Raw genomic sequence first — 21,847 nt, forward strand, 5'->3', positions numbered from 1 at the left:
CCCTAGCCGTTAAGTGTCATTTTTTTTTTGCCAGGTTCATAGTAGCATAATTCAAGTTCTTTCAAGAAAGGAAGACGTGTCATGAGTGCACCTGTATCAATAATCTCTCTTCTATGAACTTTTTTTTTTGGGTAGTGTTTCTTGTTAGAACAGACCTCTGACCTAAAGAAACCTTAGCAGTCCTATGATGTTTTATGTCACTTCAATATGCTTGGGTGAATGTCAAGACTGGAACATAAATGAGTTTCAGCATGACTAGGTGAAGTAGGGCAGTAGGGAGCAGAGTGGGGAGAGAGAGAGACAGGGAAATTAAAATATATTTCTTATTTCTCTTTTTTTTTTTTGTTCAGCTAGCTTATTAATCTTGCATCTCATCTTCCTTAATTCCTCATTTTCACTGATTCTTTTAAATAATGCTTAATCCATTGGTTAACATTCTGAAATAGGAAAGCTAAAACCATTGTGAAAACAATAATTATTTTAGGAACATTACATCGAAGCTTTAAAAAAATCTTCGAGCTAATATTCTCTGGGGGAATTAAATGTTGTATGATTTTTTTTGTGGCCATTTAAATGCATTTGATTTTTGTTCTCTCCTGCTGTTAGAAATAAAATGGCCTTTGTTACAACTGTTGAAGTTTGTGATGCAAATCATTGTGAGTGGTGAGCTTCAAGCGCTTGAGTCAATTTTCCAGATATATGGTCGGCACCAAGTCTTCTCTAGACCTGTAATTACCCTCAAAGTGTTTGAAGACAATATTTTGGTTTGTGAGTTTCTCGAGGAAAAGGGCAATGACAGAATTCTCGGTGTTGACGGGGGAGGAAGTAAGCGTTGTGCGATATTCGGGGGCAATCCTGTGGTACAAGCTCATAATAATGGATGGGCGGGTATAGTGGTTAATGGTTGTGTGAGGGATGTTGATGAGATAAATGGGTGTGATATTGGAGTGAGAGCTTTGGCTTTACATCCAATGAAAGCTAACAAGAAGTGGATTGGGGAGAAGCATGTTCCAATTAGCATTGCCAGCACTAATAATCTGCGGCGGAGAGTGGCTTTATGCTCGCACACACACATGGAATTCTGATTTCTTGAACAGAGTTATTTATCTGAGCGTTCTTCCTTTCAAATGTCATTGTGTGTGCGATGCTTTTGTTTGTAGACTCTGTTCTTGAGCTCATGTTTGGAACGCTTGGCAAAAAAATCGCCTCTCCTTTTATATGCTTCTTCATTCAGACTGAGTGATGCTACTTCAATAGAAACTCTAGCTTTCAAAAAGTGCTGCTGCATTTTGCAAACGATATGGGTTTGCATGAAGATGCACTTGGAGGTTATGCTTCTGTTTGGAAGCACTCTAAAAGAAATTCATACACTGATTTGTCATATGTCAGCTTCAACCATTTCAGTAACAGTCTGGTATCAGTGGTACATATAACAAATGGGATCTTACTAGGACTTAACTTGTTGCCACTTCCACTTGTATGGCCTACAATAATTGATCTTTACTTGTACCATCAAAAATTTGTTTTCATTTTTGCCCCATCATTGTGCTGGCATTTCACTCTGGCATCTCTTCATTTTTGCTGGCCATTGGACCTTCTAATATTTTTATTTCTTTACCAACTTTAGTAATAATTTGTTGCGGATTTTGTTTTTTTCCCTTTTAGAACGACTTATTCTGAAGTTTGTCAATGTAGTGTAACTAATCAAAGAAAACACCATCACACTTTCTCGTAATTTTCATACCTAGAAAACATTAACCTCACTTGGATTTTTCATTTCAAAATACCCTTTAAGCATATTTTTTATTTCATTAACCAAGAATTAGCAAGTAAGAGTGATTCTTTCCAAAATTTTTAGTCAAATACACTTGTTAAACTCATTTATTTTGTAATCATTTCCAATCATATAGGAATTAAACCTTTTATGTCATTGTGTTGGGGACTATTTAAGCCATAGAGTTTCTTTAAGTAATTAGTTGGTTTTCATAGCCAAGCTCTACAAAGCCTTTAGTTTGACCCAGTTTCTTTATCTAGCTAGATCCCTAATTAATAATAATAATAATAATTTTCATACCCATTTATGAATTTGTTAATCAGCAATTATAATTAATAATCTCATAGACATCCTTATTGAAATTGGATAAAAAGTTTTAAAAAATAAATAAGGAATTTTTTTCTTTTTTTGTTTAAAATTTTTTGCTGCAAGATATAATTTGTAAATTCCAATTTCATGCCATATCATTTATAGCTTCAAAAAATAACACCATGGATCCTTATAAGGTAGTAAAACTCTCCTCTAGATAACATCATATTTATCATCAAAATCCTTTTCAACTTCAAAATATCCTTCGTTTTGTGGAGTAGAAGATGACCTAAGATCCGATGGAAGCATGATGACTAATGTTTTGACACCCCCCACCCAATAACTATTTTCATCATGAAAAATAACTTCTCTTGATCCAAAGCATCGTTATTTTTAACGTGTTCAAGATATTCTATTGCTTCGACTGAGACAGTAGGGGGGCTCGGCTGGGACCCATCCGATACATGTTAATGTGCAGATAAATAAGTTCCTGTGACTTCCCTTGATCGGATATCGGGTGCAATGCTTTTCATGTCCATTTCTTCTTTTCTTCGGACCAACATGGTGCGGAGAATAGCTTTTGGAAGAGGTGGCCACTGTAAGTACTTACGCTGTGATGCCTTTTCTCCTCTTTCGAACTTGCACTTACGCCACTATTACTACCAGCAAAAGCATAACAGCACCACTCGCGCCTCACCTTCGTCAAATTGTGAAGGAACATTGCAAATCGGGCATTGTTGGCAGTATTAATGATGCCATGGGGTTGTTCCGTCACATGGTTCGGATGAAGCCCTCGCTCTCCATTGTCGAATTTAATCAGTTGTTGGGTTTGACTGTGAGAATGAAACACTATCCGGCTGCAATTTCCCTAATTAATCAAATGGAATCTGTAGGAGTTATGCCCAACGTGTGTAGTCTAACTATCCTAACGAATTGTTTTTGCAAATTGAATCTAGTGGATTTTGGTTTCTCTGTTTTAGGAAAAAAATTGAAGCTCGGTTTGGAGCCAGACACCGCCACTTTGAATACTCTTATCAAGGGCCTTTGTTTTGGTGGCGAAGTTGCTCAAGCAGCAGGGTTATTTAACCGAATGATGCAGAACGGTTGTCAATTGTATGTGTTTACTTATTCGACGATGATAAATGAGCATGATGCTTGGAAGCAATCCTCTAGCTTTCATGCATATTCCACTTTAAAATACTTAGAAGCTGTAGTTTCCATTAAATTTGCAACAAACCACACCTCTCTTCCTAGGTGACAATCAAACAAAGACGTTTATTCTGCTCTCCTTTAAAACACAAGATGATACATTATTAGAAACAAGGCTGGAAATTCTAATTCAAGGAATTTGAGATTTCTGATATTATTTTAAAATTTTAGACATTATTTTTCTATTATGCAATATTTTATATAGTATTTTATTAGGTCATAAATTAGTAGTTCTTGGTTTCTGTCTATTGGGAAAGTAATGTTCTTAGGTGTCCCTATTTTATTTTCCTTGTTTTCAAGTATGTTAGGCCTTTAACATCACTATTACAAGGATTGGAATTAAAATTGCAATTTTAGTGTTTATGCCTCGGTGTGGATGGGTGTTTACATCAGTTTTTTTTTATCTCCCAATCTCTCTCTTCTCCTCGGATTTATGGATCTCAGATGGCATAGGCAAGTACACTAGAAATGTTGCATGGCAGGATGATCTGCTTATGGTAGAGTGGCAACATATAGTGTAGTTTGAATCTCTTTTCGTATGTATGATCCTTGTTGTGCTGGGCACCCCACTTGTGTCAAACACCAATGCTACATCTACAACTAATGTTGTTGAATATATAAGAAACAAAAGCAATGTAGAAACTAATAATAAAAACAGTAAAAAGAACAAGACAAGAAATTAACGAGGTTCAGTATAGAATTACCTACGTCCTCGTCCACCGACGATCAATCTATTATTTCTTGACAAAGTACAACTTTGAGGTGTGTTTTAGAAATGTAGATTTGAGCTCTTTATATAGATTCAACTTCAAGTCTAAAAAACACTTCTTACCAATGTGGGACAAACAAAGAAAAAAATTCAAAACAACTTTTTCTATCAATGTGGGATAAAAAACAACAAATTTCTTCCTTGACGATAAATTCAAAAAATTTTATAGTCACCAACATTTTCTCGAGTTCTACATCATTGGCGCATTTCAAAAATATTCATACGTGCAGGATATTGATTAAGTCCAAATAATGTTTGAACTTGATTGTCGTCACAATCTTGATCAACATATCTGTGGGATTTTCAGCTGTAGCAATCTTTTGTAGAAGTATCTTGCCTCCATCAATAATATCCCGCATAAAATGAAACCGAACGTTGATGTGCTTCGTTCGTGCATGATAGACTTAGTTCTTTACCAAATGAATAGCACTCTGCCTATCATAGAACACAACAATGTGCTTCTAAACAACTCTCAAATTTTCAAGTAAACCCTGTAACCAAATAGCTTCCTTAACAGCCTCTGAAGCTGTCATGTACTCTGCTTCTGTTGTAGACAAGGCAATAGTAGACTGTAAGGTAGACCTCAAACTCACTGGATTATTAGCAAATGTAAAAACACATCCAGTAGTTGATCGACGTTTATCCAGATCACCTGCAAAATCAGAATCCACATATCCAACAATACGTTGATCAATAGTATTATTTTTTTCAAATACTATACCAACATCAATCGTATTCATAATATATCTCAAAATTCATTTCACAGCTTGCCAATGTTCTTTACCCAGATCATGCATATACCTGCTCACCATACTAACAGTTTGTGAAATATCAGGTCTAGTACAAACCATTGCATACATCAGACTACCAACAACACTTGCATAAGGAACTTGTGACATATACTTACGTTCCTCGTCTGATTTAGGAGATAAAGCTGCACTAAGTTTGAAATGAGGATCAAGAGGAGTGCTTACTGGTTTTAACTGCTAAGACATGCCAAAACTCTGTACTACCTTCTTTAAATATTGTTTCTGAGACAAACTAACTCTTCCTCTCATTCTATCTTTGCGAATCTCCATGTCAAGTATCTTCTTTGCTTCACCATGATCTTTCATCTCAAACTCTTGATTTGACTAACTTTTCAACTTGTTGATTTCTTCCTTGTTTTTGAAGCTGTCAACATGTCATCAACATACGAGAGTAAATATATAAAAGATCTATTTTGTAGTCTGCGAAAATAAACACAATGATCATGTTTATTTCTGATGTACTTCTGACCCATCATAAACTGATGAAATCGTTTGTACCACTGTGTTGGAGACTGTTTTAAACCATACAACGATTTACCTTGTTTTGTACCTAATTTTCTTTTCCAGCAACTTGAAATTCATCTAGTTGAGTCATATAGATTTCCTCTTCCAAATCACAATGTGAAAATGTAGTTTTTACATTGAGCTGAACTAGTTAAAGATCAAATTGTCCTACCAAAGCCACCAAAATTCGAATATAAGAATGTTTAACAACTAGAAAAAATACCTCATTATAATCAATGTCCTCCTTCTGTGCGTAGCCCTTAGCTACCAATCTCGCTTTGAAGCGAATATTATTTGCATTTGGAAATCCTTCTTTCTTTACATAAACCCATTTGCAACCAATTGCTTTCTTACCCTTGGGCACTTGGGCTAGCTCCCAAGTTTGATTCTGATGAAGAGACTGCATTTCTTCATCCATCCCTCTTTTCCACTTGTCTGATTCAGAGTTTCTCATTGTTTCTTTAAAAGTGTAAGGAACATTATCATCCATAACTGGAAGTGCATAGGCCACCATATCAATATACCAAGCAGGTTTTTGAATTTCTCGTCTTGGCCTCTGAGAAACAATTGATTCTTGTGCTGTGAAGATTCTCGAATTGAAATCTCCTTTTATTGTACACTATTCCCCACTGTAACTGGAGAGTAATCTTGTGTAGTCTCATTTCTCATTGGGTTTCCCAAAGTTGTCTCACCCTCCACCTGTTGTTGAGTACCACTAGTCTTCTCTTCAATTCATGACTCCTTGTACATTGTTTTCTTCATCATCGCAAGTTCATCAAAAGTCACATCCCTACTTAAAATCATTTTTTTTCGTCTCAAGATAGCAAAGATGGTATTCTTTGACTCCTGCACTTATTCCTAAAAATATTGCTGTCTTAGCTCTTGGATCAAACTTAAATTCTTTAACATAATAATAAGCCATAGTACCAAATACATGTAAATAGTCATAATCACTAGCAGACTTTTCAGACCATACCTCATAGGGTGTTTTTCCCTCTATTGCAGATGATGGTAGACGGTTGATGAGATGACACGCATATCTAACAGCCTCAGCCCAAAACCTTTTGTCTAACACAGCATTAGACAACATACATCGAACTTTCTCCAGTAAAGTCCGATTCATGCGCTCTGCCACCCTATTTTGTTGTCTTGTATCTCTAACTGTGAAGCGTCGAACAATACCTTCATAAATGGGTCACTCGTTTATTCACCACCATTATCTGATCTGAGCCGTTTAATCTTTCTGCCAGTTTGAGTTTCAACTAATTTTTTCCATTTAAGGAAAATATCAGATACTTCATTTTTATGCTTCATAGAATACACTCAAACTCTTCTGAAAAAATCATCAACAAAGGTGACAAAATGATGCATACCACCCAATGAAACTGTTTTTGTGGGTCCCCATACATCTGTATGGATGTAGTCTAAAATACCTTTAGTCTGGTGGATTGCAGTGTCAAATTTCACTCTAGTTTGTTTTCCTAGAATACAATGCTCACAAAATTCAAGTTTGCACACCTTTGCACCCTTCAACAAACCTCGCTTAGCTAATTGTTGCAATGATTTTTCTTCTACATGTGCCAATCGCATATGCCATAAGCTTGTTGTATCTGAACCTGCATGTTTCTCAGAAAAAACAGCTGCTGAGCCAATAACTATACTACCTTGTAAATAATACAAGTTATTTTTCCTTATTCCTTTCATCGCCACCAGCGCACCTGATTTAATCTTTATGGTTCCATTTTCAAAGTGATAGTGAACCCTTTAGATTTTAAGGCACCCAGTGAAATCAGATTTTTCTTTAGGCTTGGAACATCCCTAACATTAGTCAAGGTTTTAGTAGTTCCATCTTGACATTTCAACTGTATTGATCCTATTCTAGTTGTTTTACAAGTATCATCATTTCCCATAAAATCAACCCCACCATCTAATTGTTCAAAATTAGAAAACCATTCCCTATTGGGACACATGTGATAGGAACAACCGAAATCCAAAATCCATTCACCAAAATAATGTGACGAAGATCCAACAATAGAAAAATCTGACTCACTTCCATCATCATTGGCAATATTGACTTTAGAATTTGCTTTGCCCTTATTCTTCTGCTGTAATTTTGGGCAATCTTTCTTCCAATGCCCTCTCTCATGACAAAAAGGTTCATTCATCTTTAGCAGGTCTCCCACGAGATTTACTCATCCTATGAGATTTACTCCTCCTTCTAGGCTTACAACTCTGAGAACGTCCCCTTATTGTTAGTGCATTCAGTACTAATCAATGCAAAACAAACAACATCAAAAGTAACTTTATCTTTCTCATACAATAAAGTGGTGATCAGATGTTCATAATCTTTAGGGAGAGAGTTCAATAACAATATGACTTTATCCTCATCTTTCACCTTTTCATCCAAATTTTGACAAATCGGCCAAAATTTTATTGAAAGCATTTATGTGGTCATTAATCGAAATACGTGGTTGATACTAGAAGCGAAACAATTTCTTTTTCAAATAGAGCCGATTTTCCAAACTCTTGGTCATAAATGTATCTTCTAGTGTCTTCCATAATTTCTTTGCAGATGTCTCCTTCATAATTACAATATCTGATTCTTAACGAGACACAGACGAATCGTACCATATGCCTGATGATTGATCTTTTCCCAATCTTTGTCACCCATATTCACTGGTTTATCATTCAAAGCAATATCTAATTCTTGCTGATACAAGATGTCCGTCACCCTACATTGCCACATACCAAAATTATTGGTACCATCAAATTTCTCCACCTCAAACCGAGCATTAGCTATCATCTTTGATGATGATATTGAAGCCGAAGGGGTTAGAGTTCATGTGGACAGTTTCTTCTATTGCTGCACTGGTTTTTGTCATCTTCTATATATTCAATAGCAGCCAACAAAGCAAAAGGCCTTGGATGAATAGTACGTACCAACTGTGTCTACTTTGTTTTATCCTATGAAATTCCACTTTGACCAAGCCGACTTCCACGGAGCGACTGAGCCATAATGGTCTTTGAGCATTCACTTAGACAAGGTCCTTCTTAGGCGTCAAACGTGGAATCAAAGATCCTAATAAAGGAACACCTCTGTATCGACACTATTCAACCTAGCTCTGATACCAATTGTTGTGTCGGGCACCCTACTTGTGCCAAACACCAATACTACAACTAATGTTATTGAATATATAAGAAACTAAAGTAATGTAGAAACTAATAATAAAAATAGTAAAAAGAATAAGACAAGAAATTAACGAGGTTCGGTATAGAATTACCTACATCCTTGGGCACTGACGATCAATCCATTACTTGTTGATAAAGTACAACTTTGAGGTGTGTTTTACAAATGGAGAGTTGAACTCTTTATATAGTTTTAACCTCAAGTTCAAAAAACAATTCTCACCAATATGGGACAAACAAAGAAAAAAATCGAAACAACTTTTTCTACCAATGTGGGACAAAAAACAACAATTCTTTCATGTGGGAGGGTCACTGTAGTTCCCTGTGCCTCTTCTGCCAAAGATCCCTTCATGGATAGAGAAAACGAAGTAGCTCTCTATACTTCCTTTGCTGAAGAAGCCCTTGAACAACGTAAATTTCTTCTGAGCCAGGCACTAGTGATGTTGAGACTTGCCTAGGTAGAAATTTATCGAAATAGATGGTGGGATGGTTCCATTGCTAAGTTGCTCAACATGATCAATACCAGTGAATGGTGAACTAATAGGATTTCGTTGCTGATTAGTTTCCACAAACAATTAAAAGAAAATACTTAGTGATAGAAAATTGTTTTTGTAAAGATGAAAATTATTGTTTACTTTATCTATGGAACAATGGTGATAACTCCAATTAATCGTATGAGTTATTTGGATTTTGATGTGCATTAGTTTCCACAAACAATTAAAACAAAATAGTTAGGGACAGGAAATTTTTTTCTTAGCGATGAAAATTATGGTTTATTTTAGCTATGGAACAATGGTGATAACTCCAATTAATTGTATGAGTTGGTTAGAATCTATTAACTATATTTAAATTGAATCTTGTGCATAACATTCAGGACAACTATCGAGATTTCATGATGTAGCATGCTGAGCCTTCATTATGATAAGTGGTGTTATAACTGGAGGAGTCCAAAGGTGTGCTTGATACACATGAGTGAGCACCAACTTGGCCCAAAAGTTTAAGCCCATTGGGTCTTGGGCTACACCATCTATATAAGCACCCATCAAATACTCACTTTTTTCCAATGTGGGGCAAATTTCACAAGTAGAATTCTCAACAATCTCCCCCTCACTTGTGAGTTCCAACTGCTCCCCCTTGAACGGAATCCATCTTCTCTCTTATGGGACAAATTCTCCAACAGTTCGCTCAAGTGGGCCGTCTTACGTGTCTCAGATTGTATTACAAATGGCGCCTCCAAACCAATCCTATCTATTGCGTTTTGACCCAATTTGGATCCATATTGGCAGCTTAGATGATCCTTCTTAGCCCCGATCACACACTCCCACACCCAGAGTTATGAACCGTCGGCTTTGATACCACTTGTTATAATCGGAGGAGTCCAAATGTGTGCTTGATACACATGGGTGAGTACCAACTTGACCTAAAAGTTTAAGCCCACTGGGTCTTGGGCTACACCATGTATATAAGCACCCATCAAATACTCATTTTTTTCCAATTTGGGACAAACTTCACAAGTAGAATTCTCAAAAAGCAGCATAATTCATTTTCCTGAACAAAGATGAGAAAATTTAAAATGATGCATGAAAAGCTCTCTCTCTCTCTCTCTCTCTCTGAGAGATGGAGCTAGTGCCTCGGTGAAGAAAGGAAAGGGGATGCAGGTGATGGGTGATTGGTCGGACAGATTAAGTGGTATGGGGGGTTATGCCTGAGTCTTCACATTTGTCCCATTTAACTACCTCACCAAGCCATCAACTCCATTTCTTTCTCTCTCTGTCTATGTGTGCAGTTTTTTTCTCTTTGGGTATCAGCATAATAAGCAACGGAGGGTTTCCACTTGTCAGAAACACTGGGCAGTCCTTGTAGATGCTTGGGTGAGAGGCTGACATTCGTCTTTCAGTTGATCAATTGGCTGGAGTGTTCAACATTTTTTTAGGAGTGGCATTGCCAATTTCATTTGTAGCAGCTCTTCGACAATGGGTAAACCCTGATCTCTCTGCCTGCTTGTTGGTGTCTGTGGATTTGTCTGCCATGGTTCAACCTCATCATTGCCTTTCAATAATAGTGTAATGCCCCTGAAAAAATGGAATCTGTCTTTGCTGAAGTAGAACTCCCTCATTGCCCCCTTTCCCGCTACAGCTGCAGGAGTTGAGGGATTATGCTACTTTTTCTTTTGAATAGATAAGCCCAGAATCACCACTGAGGATTGTTATGGCACCAGTTTACCTAAAACCTTATGCTGCTAGTTGGTCGGCCAACAGTATATCAGGATTTAATTCTGTCTTGCATGTACAGCCCAATTGCATGTGGAGTTCTTGAGTGGTAAACCAACGGTTAACAAACATTAGAGGGAGTAAGATAAAGTTTGACAAACAGATGATAAACATGGGCAACTAGAATTGAATCTAGGACCTCTTGGCGACGTAGGTCTCTTAACATGTTAAGTAACAGCTTCACGAAAAAGATGAAGCTTTTAAGTGGTTGACCAATGATGCAAATCATGCCTTAAAGGGGATGAACTAAACTGGCTTCGACGCCTGAGTCAATATTGGAGGTGTAGTGGGTTCTTAGATTTTTGTTATTTCTTTCACACTTGCTTTGGAGTCTGAAATGAATTTGCAGTATCTCTACTTCATTTTTATAACTCAATTTTTTTTTTATTTGTTATGAAGATTTAATCAATTGCCCAGTAGTAATACTTATGCTCCTCTTACTATGGCTAAGATCAATTTTAATGCATGATGTTATCTCATTTTGTTTATTATTAGAATCAGTGCCTTCTTGCTTTAATCTTTCATGGACTATGCGTTGGGAGTACTACTCCGAAACTATCTACTTAAATTTCTGCGAACTCAAAATTTATATTGAAATTTCCTCTTTCCATCGTGCACAAGAATCAAAATGGCAATCAATTTCTATCCATTGTAATAGCCCACAATTCATCTGATATTTATCAATTATCAAAAGATCAAAATTTGTTGAAATTTTTACCATGGAATGAAGCTTCCTTGAAATTTAAGTTTTCCTTCTAATTTGAGCTTTAATGACTAAATTATTTGTATTCTAATCAAAATAATATTTAACTGGTTTATCAATTTCATTATATTAATTTAATATGTTTATTATGATTATTAAATTACGGTTGTTGCATTTTGTACCCCACATACTTGACATTGATGTATTTTGTTTATAATATTTAGTTTTGAGTCTTGCAATATTACATCTATTAATAGTTTCTAAAGTTATATTAAAGAATTTCATCCCTTACCACTAATTTCTATTATTTTTTAAAATGGAAATCATCATTGGAATTTCAATCAAAATTTCTCCATTTTTGAAGTGTTGAAATTTTAGTCAGAAATTGAAATTTAATAGATTGTGTGAAACTATTTTTAATGATGACATGGCTTTACAGTGCTTGCTTGACTGTATTACTTGGTCATATATAATACAGGCTTTGGACCTCATTTATACTTTCAATTTGGACCTACTTTGCTACAGAAACATGTCTGAGAACTGTTGTGTGAATACATGAAGCATGGGATTTTTTGAAGCTGGTGAAGCCAGAACTCTGAAGATTTGGGTAACCCTTTCTGTATGTCTAATTTTTTCTCACTGTCTAGCTTTTTTTGGTATCCCAGAAAATGTAAGAGAAGAAAGAAACTCAAAACTGTTCAAGTGTATATTTTCAGTAATAAAGCTGTAGAAAATGATTTCTCTATTGAGCCTCACTTCAAACAAAGAGGTTAATTATTATTCTGTAATTTTGAATTCTTACTTTATGTAAAGAAAAAAGAAGTATTTACCAGTAGATGAATGCTAGGACACAACTAATATCGTTTTTGTTTGTGTTTTTTTTTTTTTTTTCGGTTGTTTTAGTTAATCGTAATTCCTATTGGTGGGAAGTTGAAATGAATTGTTGGGAAAATAACGTTGTACATTAGATTCCCTTGATATCTGCATGAAGTAAAGAACCAAAAGTTGACTAGGGACTCTCAAAGGGTACTTATTGGATTTACACTACAGTTTATAAAAATTTAATTTTTTGCTTGTCAATTTTCTGGGTTTTGTTATTTTTTTCTTTATTTTTTCATTCAAAATACTAGAAAATTACTTATGATGCTCATTTCTTGGTTGTTTGGAACATGTGTAGGAAGTATGAATATTACATTTTCTTGGAAATTAGATTCGTATGTTTATTTCTTCTCTCAATGTTGTATTGGTGTGAAAATTAAATATTGATATTATTTACAGAGAAGCACCCATTTTCCTGTTGAAAAAATTGGTATACCATGCTTCCATTGCAATGTTAGAAAAGCAAAACGTGTACACATTTTTTACATGGTAACAGCACTCAGGTCCTGGTTTTTTTTGTGTTCAATGTTCTAATATTTTATAACCTGGACCATGATATATATAGAGCTGGATTATTACATTATCAGATTAGGTTTTGACCTATTCTCTTGATGATACTTTCTGTTGATGACTAATTTCTTGCAATCTTGTACCAATTGCTGGTTGGTTTCAACTGGTGTCCAAGGACTTATTTCTTGTTCTTGCTTGCATTTTTCTTTCCATTTGCTGGCCCATGTACCTGCTGCCGGCTGGTTTATTAAATGCCTGAAGTATTTTTCTGTGATCTGCCCTGCTCTTTGTAGTTAAGCAATTCCTCCAGGATATTGTGAGCTCATGTCTTTGTATCCGTAGATGCCTCTTGAAGTTATGGATTTTGGAAGATCTGAAGGATTGTAAGTTCCGGTTTTTTCCAGGTCTTCAAAAAGTCGGATTTGTGCTACTGTGTGCTGCCTGATTTCTCCTCAAGTTCCTTCCTGCAATAATTTGACCATGAATATTGCCTCTACAGTATTAGGGGGTTTTTGGGGACAAGGATGAGGTTTGGATTGTGGTCATGGCAAAGATTGTGTGAGAGGATGAGGAGTTCGACATGGCAATTCTCGCATTTGCATGCATTGTGGCAAGGAAAATCATGCCTTTGATTGCTGTTGGTATCTCCTTGGGAAACTAGCTTGGGCCTATGAATTTCTTGCAAACGGCAATTCTACTATTGACACTTCAAATGACCCTAGCCACTCTACTAGGAAGTCATTACTTTGTCTTGAGAGGTGTTTAACAATCTTTTTGCATGGTTCAACAACTCCAAACTTAATCTTTTAGGTCTACTGCTACTTTGGCCCATTCAGGTACAATGAAGCTTCTTGCCTCTTCATGTTTCTCACATTGGATTTTTGATTTTGATGCCTCCTCCTGTATTGGTAGTCCTAAATTGTTTAGAGTCCTTACCTTTTTTTTTGGTTCAAGTTTTGGCAATATATTTTCAGTTTCTTCTATTCCTCTTTTGTTTTTGTTATATGTGCCTAATTTTCCCTTGAACTCGCAAGTCGTTAGTCAATTAACTGAGTAATGTAGCACAAGAAGCAAAACCATGAGTTGAACGGTTGGAAATTAATGGAGAAGAATTGGACAAGGGCTGGTGTGTTAAATTAATTTGTCTTTTATGTGTGTTTATTTTAATTAGTATAGGGTTATGAATAGTTGGGGGTTTGTTGGTATTGTTTTTGTATATTTTAGGGGTTTGTTTCTAATTTCATGTATCTTTAGGGGCATATGTGTAATTTCATGCGTTGTAGGCTTTCTTATAATAGTGTGTGAACGCAATGTAGGAGTTGTTACTGTTGAATTTGAATTGAAAGTGAATGTGTGATTTCCCCTTTGTTTCTCCATCTCTTCCTTCTTTCTTCTTCTTCTTATTCATCTTCTTCTTTCCCTCCATCTCTACTACATTCTCCCATGATTGCCAATGTGTTTAGCCTACTTGCTTCTCTCGCTAAACGCACATTGTTAATGGAGGTATTGATACATTGTTTTAATGTTTACTTGCTTAAGTGTCGTTGCTTTCATAAATTGCTTATTGCTTTCACTTATATTTGCTTGAATGACAATAAAAGCGTTCCATTGGTGAATTGTGGTAAACGCTAGGCTAGCTAGTTAAACAAGAGGGCTTTAGCTTATGCTGCACGGTCCTTTCACAAAGGTGTGAGATATTCGGCTCATGACACCTTGTATTAGAGCTTGGTTAGTTGCTACGTGAATTCAGTTGACTTTGTTGTGGGATTGTAAAAGCTTTGGTAAATGACCATGCCGACTAATGCCTAGAGAATTGATGTCCTGGAAGCACAGGTTGAGACGATAGCTAACAATGTGGCCATAGAGATGGCCTGACTGACGGATCATGTTGATGAATTGTCGCGATCACAAAAGCATCAACAAAGTTCGATGGTGGAAATTTCAGAGGACTTTCACCACACTATGGAGATCTTGCAAGCTCAGATAGCTGATTTGATTGCAAAGATGAATGTTATGGTTCTTTCTATGAGAAACTTTAACACTCTAGGGTTAGCAAGACCAAGGTACCAAAACGTAAGACGTATGGGGCTGCCCGTGATGCCAAGGAGTTGGAAAACTTCTTGTTTGTTATAGAGCAGTACATTCGTGCTTTGAAGATGGACATAGAGCAGGTGAAAGTGGATATAGCAACTATATACTTGGTTGGTGACGCCAAATTGTGGTGGTGTGCTAAGTACAGTGAAATTGAGAGAGGACACTGTGTAGTGGATTGCTGGGCAGACTTGAAGAGATAGCTCAAGACCCAATTCTTTCGTGTGAATGTTGAGTATAATGCTAGGAGGAGGTTGAGAGATCTCAGGCATATTGGGTCAATCAGGGAATATGTGAAATAATTTTCTGTTTTGATGTTGGATATTAGGGACATGACGGAAAAGGACACATTGTTCTATTTTCTTGAGGGGTTGAAATCATGGGCAAGGACAAAACTTCATAGGCAAAGAGTTCAAGACTTGTCTATTGCACAAGCTACCACGGAACGTTAGACTGACTACGCTAGTGATAATACCCCTTCGTCCAAAGAGAGTGGTGTGGGTGGATACAGTCGAAAGTCTTTTAAGAAAGACAAACCCAAAAGTGGGGGAACCGATTATAAGGCAACAACTTTAAAAGAAGCTTCATCGTCTCGAGGGTTCAACACATCCAATGGAAAGGGTAAAATTTCATGCTACTTATGTCATGGCCCTCATGGAGTTGTTGAGCGCCCTCGTAAGGCATCAATCAAACCCTATCTCTGTCTCCCTTGCTGCGGTATTCATGATCAATAGTCATGCTGCCAATACTCCCACTCACACACTCCCCGCCTTATAAACCACCAAAGAAAATAAAAAATGTGGTAAGCATGTCCCTGAACTGCCATGTGAGCAATTTTAATTCAGGGATGTCATTTTTGGATAGAAAGAGGGAGATTGCAACAATTTCATGGTTGAGTGATCTTGATGCACTAGAAAAAAAAATAGTGTCTTGCTTATTTCAGTCAATAGTTTAGTGACCATGGCCGCGAGTGCATTTAATCCATTATTTGCATAACTACATTGGCTGGAACAATAAACTTACTGGCAGTATCCACTTTATCAAGCAATAAAGAGCCCATACCCTGGCCGTTAAGTGTCATTTTTTTTTGCCAGGTTCACAGTAGCATAATTCAAGGTTCTTTTAAGAAAGGAAGACATGTCATGAGTGCACTTGTATCAATAATCTCTCTTCCATGAACTTTTTTTTTGCGTTGTGTTTCTTGTTAGAACAGACCTCCGACCTAATGAAATCTTAGCAGTCCTATGATGTTTTATGTCACTTCAATCTGCTTGGGTGAATGTCAAGACTGGAACATAAATGAGTTTCATCATGACTAGGTGATGTAGGGCAGTAGGGAGAGAAGGGGGGAGAGAGAGAGACAGGAAAAGATTAAAATATTTCTCTTATTTCTCTTTTTTTGTTCAGCTAGTTTATTAATCTCGCATCTCATCTTCCTTAATTCCACAATTTCACCGATTCTTTTAAATAATGCTCAATTCATTGGTTAACGTTCTGAAATAGGAAAGCTAAAACGATTGTGAAAACAATAAATATTTTAGGAACATTACATCGAAGCTTTAAAAAAATCTTCTAGCTAATATTCTCTGGGGGAATTAAATGTTGTATGATTTGCTTGGTGGCCATTTAAATGCATTTGATTTTTGTTCTCTCCTGGTCTTAGAAATAAAATGGCCTTTGTTACAACTGCTGAAGTTTGTGATGCAAATCCCCAACTTATTGTGAGTGGTAAGCTTCGAGCGCTTGAGTCGATTTTCCAGATATAAGGTTCACGCTAAGTCTTCTCTGGACCTATAGTTACCCTCAAAGTGTTTGAAGACAATGTTTTGGTTCGTGAGTTTCTTCAAGAAAAGGGCAATGGCAGAGTTCTCGTTGTTGATGGGGAGGAAGTAAGCGGTGTGCAATATTGGGGGGCAATCATGTGGTACAAGCTTCTAATAATGGATGGGCGGGTATAGTGGTCAATGGCTGTGTGAGGGATGTTGATGAGATAAATGGGTGTGATATTGGAGTGAGAGCTTTGGCTTCACATCCAATGAAAGCTAACAAGAAGGGGATTGGGGAGAAGCATATTCCAATTAGCATTGCTAGTACTAGAATCTGCGATGGGGAGTGGCTTTGTGCACACACAGATGGAATTCTGATTTCTTGAACAGAGTTATCTATCTGAGCGTTCTTCCTTACAAATGTCATTAAGTTGTGTGTGTGATGCTTTTGTTTGTAGACTCTGTTTCTGAGCTCATGTTTGGAACGTTTGGCAAAAAACTCGCCTCTGTGTTTATATGCTTCTTCATTCAGAGTGATACTACTTCAATAGAAACTCTAGCTTTCTAAAAGGGCTGCTTCTTTTTGCAAAATATTTGGGTTTGCATGAAGATTCGCTTGGAGGTTATGCTTCTGTTTGGAAATCTCTAAAAGAAATTCATACACTGATTTGTCATATGTCAGCTTTAAGCCTTTAACCACTTCAGCAACACTCTGGTATAAATAATAAATGGGATCTTAGTAGGACTTAACTTGTCGCCACTTCCACTTGTATGGCCTACAATAATTGATCTTTACTTGTACCATCAAAAATATTTTTTCATTTTTGCCCCGTCATTATACTGGCATTTCACTCTGGCATCTGTTCATTTTTGCTGGCCATTGGACCTTGTAATATTTTTATTTCTTTACCAACTTTAGTAATAAATTTGTTTTTTTTTTTTTTTTGTTTCCATTTTTAGAACGACTTATTTATTTGTGATAGATTGGTCTTCCGTTGGAGTCTGAAATAATAGTTTTTCTGTATAAAAAAGGTAAAAGTTGTTTATACTATAACAACTCTCCTGCATATTTTTAGAATCACAGAAAAGCGGGAATTGTTGTGATTTGGACGCTTTCCGAATCACAGAAACAAGAAAATTGCCAACATTGACAAGCATATTTTTATAATTTATTTTTTTTATTATAAAGAAATGAAAACAAAAATTAAAAAAATAATGATATAAAAAAGACTTGGATTAATTGTAATAGGAAGTATGCCTTTAACATTAGTGAATTAACTTGTATTTAACGAAAATTTATAAGTTTAAATTTTTTTAACCCTATTTATAATTCATTATTCTATGAATTTATGTATTAATGATTTAATGAATTGAACTTGCATTTCCCTTTCCAAGATAAGTTTCCTTTTTCAATATATACTCAAAAAATATTGATTTCCTGATACTAAAGTGCACACAATTTCCCACTCATCTTAATGTTATTAAACTTTGAAGAGAGTTTGTTGTCAAAGAGGAATAATTGTGTATAATAAATGTGTTGCATTAAACCTTAACTAGGTGAAAGAATATCATTTAGTTATGTGTTAATATAAATTGTGATTAAGGGAAACAAATTATCTACACAACAATTTTGGTGTTGACATGAGCTTTACGACCAACACATTTTAATCTTGTATTAATCTCTCCCCTATTTTTTGCAAAGAAGATTTTACCCTTATGCTCATTAGGTGAAATTTGTCAAGAATGCTCTTGTAACTCTAATACTTTATTTATAAGAAATATGAATTTTAATCAAGAGTGTCAAAACTTACACTCCTAATGCAACTAGATAAACATTAACTTCACTTGGATCTTTAAGCATATCTTTTGTTTCATTAACCAAGGGTTAGCAAGTCATGTTCATATAAGCTAATAGACATTCTTATTGAAATTGGATAAAAAGTATATAAAAATAAATAAGAAATTTTTTTTTAAAACCTTTGGCTGCAAGATTTAATTTGTAAATTTCAATTTTAGCTTCAAAGAATTACACCATGTGACAAAAATGGTTCTTATAAAATAGTAAAACTCTCCTCTAAATAATATTATATTTATGACCAAAATCCTTTTTCTAGGTCAAACTTTAAAATATTCTTCCTTTTGTGAAGATAATCTAAGATCCAATTGAAGCATCATAACTAATGTTTTGACACCCCCCACCCAATAACTATTTTCATCATGAAAAATAACATCTTTGGATCCAAAGCATCGCTATTTTTAACGTGCTCAAGATGCTTTTCCTGCCCATTTTTCTTTTCTTTTGACCAGCATGGTGCGGGGAATAGCTTTTGGAAGAGATGGTGCTTTTGCCACTGTAAGTACTTATGCTGTGATGCCTTTTCTCCTCGTTCGAACTTGCACTTACGCTACTATTACTACCAGCAAAAGCATAACAGCACCATTCACACCTCACCTTCGTCAAATTGTGAAGGAGCATTGCAAATCTGGCATTGCTGGCAGTATTGATGATGCCATAGGGTTGTTCTGTCGCACGGTTTGGATGAAACCCTCGCCTTCCATTGTCGAATATAATCAATTGTTGGGTTTGATTGTGAGAATGAAACATAATCCGACTGCAATTTCCGTAATTAATCAAATGGATTCTGTAGGAGTTACGCCCAACATGAATAGTCTGAATATCCTCACAAATTGTTTTTGCAACTTGAATCGAGTGGATTTTGGTTTCTCTGTTTTAGGAAAAATTTTGAAGCTCGGTTTGGGGCCAAACACCGCCACTTTGAATACTCTTATCAAGGGCCTTTGTTTTGGGGGTGAAGTTGCTCAGGCCGCATGGTTATTTAACCTAATGATGGAGGACGGTTATCAATTGGATGTGTTTACTTATTCGACGATGATAAATGGGTTATGTAAGATTGGGGAAAATAGTGCAGCCCTTGAGTTGCTAAGGAAGATGGAAGAAATAGGTTGCGTGCCAACTGTAGTAGCATATAGCCCAATCATTGATAGGCTCTGCAAGGACATGCTAGTAAATGAGGCTTTCAGCCTCTTCTTAGAAATGATTGGTAAAAACATTACTCCAAATGTTGTCACCTACAGCTCATTAATCCGTGGCTACTGTAGTTTATGTCAGTGGAAAGAAGTTACTAGCTTGTTGAATGAAATGATAGATAAAGAAATCACCCCAAATCTGTATACCTTAAGCATATTGGTTGATAACCTTTGTAAAGAGGGGATGGCTGCTCAAGCACAGGATGTTGTGGAATTGATGATTGGAAGAGGTCTAGAGCCTAATACTATAACTTACAATGCCCTTATGGATGGATTTGTTTTGCAAGGCCAAATGAACATGGCATTGGATATATTTGATGTGATGGTTGGCAGAGGTTGTTTGCCTACTGTTTATAGTCATAACATCTTGATCCATGGATTTTGCAAGAGTAAAAGAATGGAGGAAGCCATGAAGCTCTTTGAAGAAATGTCTCAAAATGGATTGATTCCTGACATTGTGACTTTCACAACTCTTATAAGCGGCCAATTTGAGGTGGGCAGGCCGCAGGATGCACAGATGCTTCTAGATAAGATGCAAGCTCATGGCCAAACTCCTGATATTGTGATGTACTCAACCTTGGCGGATGGTCTATTCAAAAGCAAATACTTTGATGTGGCGATGGCCTAGTTTAAAACAATTGAAAATAGTGGAATGAGTCTTGATATAGTTATTTACAATATCATTATTGCTGGTATGTGCAAAGTTGGGAAGCTTGAATTTGCAAAGGAAACCTTTCAAAATCTCTCGGCCAAAACACTACAACCTTTTATTCATACATGTAATATAATGATGAGTGCATTTTGTAAAAGAGGGTTGTTAAATGAAGCAAATGACTTGCTTCAAAAAATGAAAGACAAATGGTTTCACTTATAATATAATTATCCAAGGACTTCTTTGAGACAATGAGATATTGAGAGCAATGAAACTCCTTCACATAATGGTTAGTCGGGGTTTCTTAGTGGATGCAAACACTATGACCATGTTACTAGAGTAGCAATCTATTGGTAAATTAGATTATCATTGTTGGATGAGATGCATAAGGATTTGTGACAGTTATGAACATGAACTAAGACCTAGCAATGAATGTTGGGAAGGAAGCAGGTTGAGAATTTTTTCATGTTTATTGTTATTTGGTGCTTATTGTTTCACATCTAGCATTAGTTGCTGGTACTGGTTGTGTATTGTTGTTCCATAGCAACTATTTTTCTTTGTTCATGTGTAGATTCTTCTTAGGATCACGTTGTTGCGATATGTTATCGAAGATTCTCTAAAGTGACAAAATAACATATTTATAGTTCTGTATTGACAATTTAACTTGGAAGCTTGCTCAATGTTTATATTATGGAGAAATAAATAATATTTATGCTGTTTGGATTGACCCATGCCTACTTATGGGAAAATATAGAACTTGTTTGTGTACCAACTCTTACAATTTCCTATTATCTTATTAAAGTAAGCGGAAGCAATAAGCAATTCATGTAAGCAAATGATAAGCACACATTAAACATTGAAGAAATGTAATCCATTAACTCTTCCTCTTTAGGCAAATTGTGTTTAGTGACGGATGCAAGTAGGCTAAACATGTTTACAAATGCTAGTGAGTTTTACTAGACCGATGAGCAGTAACCTCCCCTAAATAGCTTTATATCATACTCTAATTTTGACACTTGGAAACATCAAACTGATTAAAGAGTCATGCTCTCATTCTACACTAAGGCATAAGCACACTCAATGAAAGTAAAACATATATTATTACTTACATGATGGTTACCCATCCCATGAACACACGGCAAGCAGTCACGGAAAAGCATAATGCCTTGAACAAGCTTGGCTTGTGACACGTTAAAACCAATATAGAATTTATTTTGTTGTTCAGCTGCACTTCCACTTCCAAGAATTTACCTTTGTGATTCTATCTACTCACCGCTCAGAAAAGAAAGTATGGCAATCGTTTTGCGACGAGAGAAATGCTCCAAGTTATAAATTAAGGGAGACAAATCACAATCCCCCTTTGTGGCT

The 21,847-nt window shown here is 36.1% G+C and overlaps 2 protein-coding genes, 1 long non-coding RNA gene and 1 pseudogene across 3 annotated transcripts; all 4 read left to right on the top strand.

The window, feature by feature from the left end:
• Window positions 1–644: 644 nt before the first annotated feature.
• On the top strand, window positions 645–1,094 carry LOC131154504 (putative 4-hydroxy-4-methyl-2-oxoglutarate aldolase 2). The gene has a single exon (XM_058107316.1). The coding sequence runs from the start codon at window positions 645–647 to the stop codon at window positions 1,083–1,085; it is 441 nt and encodes a 146-aa protein (XP_057963299.1). The 3' UTR covers window positions 1,086–1,094.
• Window positions 1,095–2,471: 1,377 nt separating this feature from the next.
• LOC131154505 (uncharacterized) lies at window positions 2,472–13,693 on the top strand. The gene is made up of 3 exons (XR_009136456.1): window positions 2,472–2,681; window positions 3,064–3,196; window positions 13,216–13,693. It is a non-coding gene; the product is annotated as an uncharacterized LOC131154505 (long non-coding RNA).
• Window positions 13,694–16,683: 2,990 nt separating this feature from the next.
• On the top strand, window positions 16,684–17,183 carry LOC131154503 (putative 4-hydroxy-4-methyl-2-oxoglutarate aldolase 2; annotated as a pseudogene).
• A 1,904-nt stretch (window positions 17,184–19,087) lies between these two features.
• Window positions 19,088–20,455, top strand: LOC131153868 (putative pentatricopeptide repeat-containing protein At1g12700, mitochondrial). Its single transcript, XM_058106318.1, has one exon. It carries the CDS (start codon window positions 19,088–19,090, stop codon window positions 20,453–20,455), a length of 1,368 nt encoding a protein of 455 aa, XP_057962301.1.
• The last annotated feature ends 1,392 nt before the right edge of the window (window positions 20,456–21,847 follow it).

The sequence above is a fragment of the Malania oleifera genome, chromosome 4, assembly GCF_029873635.1.
Source record: "Malania oleifera isolate guangnan ecotype guangnan chromosome 4, ASM2987363v1, whole genome shotgun sequence".
NCBI lineage: Eukaryota > Viridiplantae > Streptophyta > Magnoliopsida > Santalales > Ximeniaceae > Malania > Malania oleifera.

Excerpts from the sequence above, each read along its gene's own strand:
- LOC131153868 (XM_058106318.1), top strand. The coding sequence starts at position 19,088 with ATGGTGCGGGGAATAGCTTTTGGAAGAGATGGTGCTTTTGCCACTGTA.
- LOC131154504 (XM_058107316.1), top strand. The coding sequence starts at position 645 with ATGCAAATCATTGTGAGTGGTGAGCTTCAAGCGCTTGAGTCAATTTTC.